The sequence below is a fragment of the Mizuhopecten yessoensis genome, unplaced genomic scaffold (genome assembly GCF_002113885.1).
Source record: "Mizuhopecten yessoensis strain PY_sf001 unplaced genomic scaffold, ASM211388v2 scaffold431, whole genome shotgun sequence".
Lineage (NCBI taxonomy): Eukaryota > Metazoa > Mollusca > Bivalvia > Pectinida > Pectinidae > Mizuhopecten > Mizuhopecten yessoensis.
In genome coordinates, this window is record NW_018403543.1 from 1,183,417 (window position 1) to 1,189,416 (window position 6,000).

The 6,000-nt window shown below is 32.6% G+C and overlaps 1 protein-coding gene across 1 annotated transcript; it reads right to left on the minus strand.

Moving 5' to 3' along the window:
• Positions 1–503: 503 nt before the first annotated feature.
• LOC110448613 lies at positions 504–3,652 on the minus strand. The gene is made up of 4 exons (XM_021494966.1): positions 3,411–3,652; positions 2,756–2,914; positions 2,068–2,180; positions 504–616 (listed from the first exon to the last, which is right to left on the minus strand). The coding sequence occupies exons 1-4, from the start codon at positions 3,581–3,583 to the stop codon at positions 543–545; spliced, it is 519 nt and encodes a 172-aa protein (XP_021350641.1). The 5' UTR covers positions 3,584–3,652; the 3' UTR covers positions 504–542.
• Positions 3,653–6,000: the final 2,348 nt, after the last annotated feature.

Consider the following 6,000-nt stretch of genomic DNA (forward strand, 5'->3'; position numbering starts at 1 on the left):
TGCAATTAACATTTTTGCAATAAATGAATTTCTTCATTTTAACTTCATTATTGAGGTTATCCATTGCCCATTTGCAAATGCCATGAAAAAACATGAAAACTCCGCTTAAAGAGAATGCCTATTGAGAATGGCAAGTGAATATCAAAACAATTACATATTGATCATATTTTCTCCAACAACTATGTACTAAGAAGATATACAATTATTAAATTTAATGAATTCCATTTAAAAAAAAAATCAAATCAAAGTGGGATAGTATACTCGTTCTAATTGTGAATATAATTTTAGAGGAATGTTAACATTTTTGTTTAATTAAGTACTCTGCAGGTATAATGATTAGTACCAAAAGAAACAACAATTATAAGTTCTCCTTTTATTTCAATTGACAAGATGGTGTTATCCAACTAGAGGTCCGGCATTATGTAACTTGATCAGGGCACAGTATAATTGCAATGATCAAAGTAAAATTGATTAATCTATTAAGAAATAAAAAAAAAAATCAGTATGTTTGAGTCTCGGTTTATTTCAGCTGACAACTACGTTTACCCTAGAAGTCCGGCACCTTGTAACTTGATCAGGGCATCGGTCAAGGTGCTGAGATATTGGCCTTCCGCCGCTGTGGAGAAACGTATAATATATCATTGAATACGTGACAAACCAACAATTAATAGTTTTAAGTCATCCATAATTGATAGAAATAATATGAACATGCTGCCAGTCTACTTTGAATACGGAAACAGAAAACTAAATATTTTACATACAAGATTAAGACATGTCTGTAGTTCTTTAAGATATGATCTGTATAAGGTAAACATTATAGAAAGTCCGTCTTGTACGTGTGGAAGTCAACATGAAAATTAATTTCATTATTTTTTCGAGTGTAATCTACATGAAAGAGAAAGGCGATTGTTATTACTTACATTATATGTATATGGTATTATAAACTTAGACTTATTATTAAATGGCATTTCAAATTTGTCTCTTGGGGAAAACATCCATGTATTAAAATCAGTACAGAAGTTTATTAAAGACAGTGGTAGGTTATAAATTCTCTCTCTCTCTCTCTCTCTCTCTCTCTCTTCCTCTCTCTCTCTCTCTCTCTCTCTCTCTCTCTCTTCCTCTCTCTCTCTCTCTCTCTCTCTCTCTCTCCTTTGTTATTTTCATTATCGATTTGTGTAAAATCTATTGATGTTGCCATGTACATTGAATAAAATATTTCTGGGAGAAGGCTTCATAAGTTGGAATAACTTGTACCTAATCCATTTGCAAATTCTGCAATAAAATATGTTTAAATCAAATCATTGAATCTCAGCGGACTAAATATATATAATTAACAGGTATTACAATCATACAAATCAAAATATATCTTATATGATTAAATGGCAATTAAATCATGGCTTTCAAATAAATATAATCACATATATTTACATAATTTTGCATTTTATTATGTAGATACGTTGTTAAATGTATTCCTTTACATAACATCTCACGATTGATTCCATCTCAAGTACACAACATGTACATCGTAAAACATGTTTAACCTTCAAAAATATGCTATATCTTTAACTATACGACAACTTTATAATCGTATAACTTAAATACCTGATAACTTAGGAATATGTGTTAATAATTTGATAGCGCGTTATCACATTAATTGTGTTATATTTTTAAACCTAAAAAAAATGTATTATGATGTTTAACCTGATAACCTAGTTATTCGGGATATGTTTTTAACCTGATTATTCATAATTTGTGTTATAATGTTTAACCTGATAATTTAGTAATTTGTGTTATAATTGTTAACCTGATAACACAAGTATTCGTGTAATAATGTTTAACATGAAAACTCAGTAATTTGTGTTATAATGTTTAACTTGATAACCCAGTAATTCGTGTTAGGAATTTTAAAACTGATAACTCAGTAGTTTGTGTTATAATTTTCAACTCCATAACATAGAAGTTTGTGTTATAATTTTTAACCTGATAGCATAGTTATTCATGTTATGACTTAATATTTCGATAACGCAAAAGTAGCTTCATGCATATGATTATCGATGATATACTTACCCAAACAATTATCAACGGCGAGCACGAACCCGCTACAGCACGTGATCTGTTCGTCTGGACAGACGCTCTTGTTAGGGACGAGCTGGTAATCGATGTAGGTAATCAGTTTCTCACTGTATTAACAATAAACAATGTAATAATATAGCTGGTGATGTAATGGTTAGAACAAAATCAACATGTGATTTACACACTATAAACATCTTCTGGATACTATATATAACTTATTCGAGTCAGCCATCGACTTGATATGCTGCTACACTTTCTTCTTGCGTTTCATGCTCATCTTGTTAGCTCCAAATTAAATAGACAAATCAATTTCGGGAAAAAATCCTGAATGGGAGGAGGATAAATAAGATCAAAGAGAAACAATAAACGTTAATATTTTCACATATTTCATAATGCTAGAAGATAATATGGCAGATTATTTTTAGATAAACTTATAGTCTACAAGGCCTGGGTCCGTATTTATGAAACCGTTCTCATGCTAAAGCATGGATTTTGTGCCCAAATCAGCTTCTTTTAATTAGCTTAAATAATTTGAGTATGTCGAAAAGTCTAGACATCTGTTCTTTCAAACATTCATTACCGGAACTAGAAATTGAGCTTGAGTACAGATCTAGATTCGGACATGAGAAAAGTTTTACGAATACGTATCCTGGATCAAATATATTATTGTAGATCGACTCACACATATTTGATATCTGTAGTCTCGCACGTCTTGGTGTTCAGGAATCCGCATCCGTCCTGTGTGTGTGTCTGGACTGACTCTCTGATTGTCTTGGACGCGATCTTTGACATCTGGGTATTGCTTACCACTTGGTCTGCACCATTCTTACAACACCAGTTACTGTAACAGAGTGTTGGTTATAACAACGTAGTTAACACCAGAAACCGTTCAAATCATAATCAGGTAGCGAAATACATTCACCGTTGTGATACAGATCTCACTTTTCGATCATTTCCAATAGTGTTAATATCGATATTTATAATAAAACCACTGCTTACATATATTAAACCCTTTTTCATAAAAATGTATGAAGTGCAATTTTTATTTATTAATCTCACTACTGAGGTGATTTTATAAGATAATGTTCTGCAATGTCAATACACGATATTTTTACTTTTATATAGAAACGCTTATTCTAATAATAAAAAGTATGTTTTTTTAATATTTACCAAAGTGTAGTATTCTACTATACAAATAGAATATATGTGTCTTCTCACCGACAATAAGCAGCCAATTTTTTAACATTATTTTAGGAAACCTGTGTTACTAAACGATCACATTCAACAATAAGGTGTAACTTCATCGATCATCAATTTAACCTGTGTTAATACTTCACCTGGTGTCGCCTATTTTCTTTCCTCTCCTCAGCATCAGTTGCAAATGTCGGGGAATCTGGTCATAGTGCACTCTTGCTAATAAATCAAGTTCGTCCTGTGTATACACACGGGACTCGGAAACATGCCAGAGTGCGAACACTACCAGCACCTGTACCAAAAACAGTTTGTACATTTTACTTTGATGGTAGGCAAACAGATCACGTCTGACAGTGGACAAAATACACCTTTCTTTAAATAGGATGATAAGCATGTGTCAACACCTGTAAGGGCGTATACCAGGTCATGTTATATCAGTTACACAGATAAGCAATCTCCGTCCACAGTTGCAAACTTAGCATTTAATATATGTAACTAGCTAGCATTAACCTATAAATTGCCATTACTTAATTGACAAGAAAATCTTAATAGAAGGTGTATTGCATCATAAAAATTTCTCCCACTTTCTCTTTTTGATTTACTTCCAATGTAATAATGTAATAGCTATTAAAATGATTGCTACATATTTACCATATTTTATTTTATTTATTTTTGATTTTATTTATTTATTGTTTGATTTATTTGCTTTCATTTCACCTACACAATGTCACTACTGTGTAAATGATACGGAGGTTACAGATGTGAGTTTAACAAAGGGGTTGTACATAGCAACACTATCGTATATTTCTTGTATATTGCAGACAAAGGCCGCAAATGCTTCTGAGTTCTGCTTCACTTTTGATCAATGCCTACTCTTATTGTACATATGAATTACTGATTGTGAGTTAGCTTTATTTAATGAGAGTATTAATGTGCGTGTGTTGGATACATGATTCTGAGATCCTATGAGTTCATCCCGATTGTGTTTATAATGTTGGAGTTATCTCCCCTGATTCATAACATTGTGTTACTTTATATTATTTTTTATTTCAATGTATCCCTAAATTAATTTATCAATATTCTTAGTACATTGTATATGAAATTAAATCAAATTTTGAGCCATTCATGGATAGAAGATAATATGTAGACTTGTTATTCAATCTATTTGACTACTAAGTATTACATGTGTCAATACAATTTGTTGAAATCAAATGAAATGCTTCACCAATCCACATTACGTAAATATTGTTTGCATAGAACATCGTTGCAATAAGACAACACTATGTACCTTTGATTATTTTGTCTTAATACAGCAACGCTTTACATATTTAAAGTATAATCTTAAAGTAATTTGGTGTATGCATTTTACAGATATGATCATGTATATGTTAAGTGGTGCTTTATTAACGAATTATAATTATTAAACCTATACCTCATTAGTCTTGTTCATATTTTAGAATCCCCGTACCACTGCAAAAGAAATTAATTCCTTGCGGGACTTTTATGAAAAATACTTTTGATAAAATAAACAAAATATAATCAACAAAAGTGTTTTGAATGTAAAAGAAAATCAGCAGAGCTAGCCCGGGAATTGAACCCTGGACTTCAGATTGCTATACCATCGCTCTAACCGATTGAGCTAATGTACCTGGTCAACGGAGGTGCCTTTGTCCAGCTGTGCTACAGTTATACCCAAAACGATATCAAGGGGGTTGGGGTGCAGAGGGTTGGAGTTACTGTATATATAGGAAAAAGGCACAATGCAGGGGGACAGGTATATCCATAAAACATAATAAGACCCTTATGATGTAAGTATTTTACAAAAATATATCACTCTATACACTGTTTCCAAGTCGATTTCCTTCTTACTTCACTAGCCAGGTACAAGTTTTAACATTGAAACTTAGAACGATGTCTCACTAGCTGCACTTCTGTCGTGGACAAAACCCCAGACCGAACAATTTCAAGTACTATAGGTGAATAGTGTAATACAAATGATATCCAATGTATCCATATATAGATATTATATAAGTGATATTATACAAAGCAAATGCTGTCCGTGAACCTCCCTGTGGTGACAGGGAGTTAGAACATTGGCTGTTGTGGTGTTCGAGGGGGGTCACATTTAAAATAAAAAAGGGAAAAGGGGTATAGTGTGGTTAATTTTAATTGTTCATACGACTACGGTCGCCTTCTTGCTTCGTATTAGAGTGAATTTCTCTATATAGCTCCTTCGGTAGAGCGATGGACGGGGAAACTGGGGGTCGTGGGTTCGATACCGGTGGAAGCGAACTACCCTCTTTCCTGTTAGAAAGTCTAAGTTTGTTCAAGTAAACAAATATTGTTGTGTTGTTTTAAATAAATATAATTAGTGAATCCTGTTCATGTTGTGATAAGGAGCTAATATCTTTCTTTATTACACGGTGGACATATAACGTATTGATTTCATGGAACGTTATGTGTCTCTCTCCATTTAACTTATTTTATCATATTTTTAATACGAAAGTGTAATATAATCCTCTTAATTAGTTGATGAAAATGAAGAACATAAAAGCAAATGGCATATCGATTCCTACCTTTACATTTTGTTATATTTAGGTACCTCATTTTCTATGGCGTATATCAGACCTGATTCTATCGGTCATTGATTGACTGATTTTACGTCCGCGTCACTACCGGGGAGTTCGGTTATCCAGCAGGCGAAAAAAAGACAGGAAAATGAGTTAAAGGGAT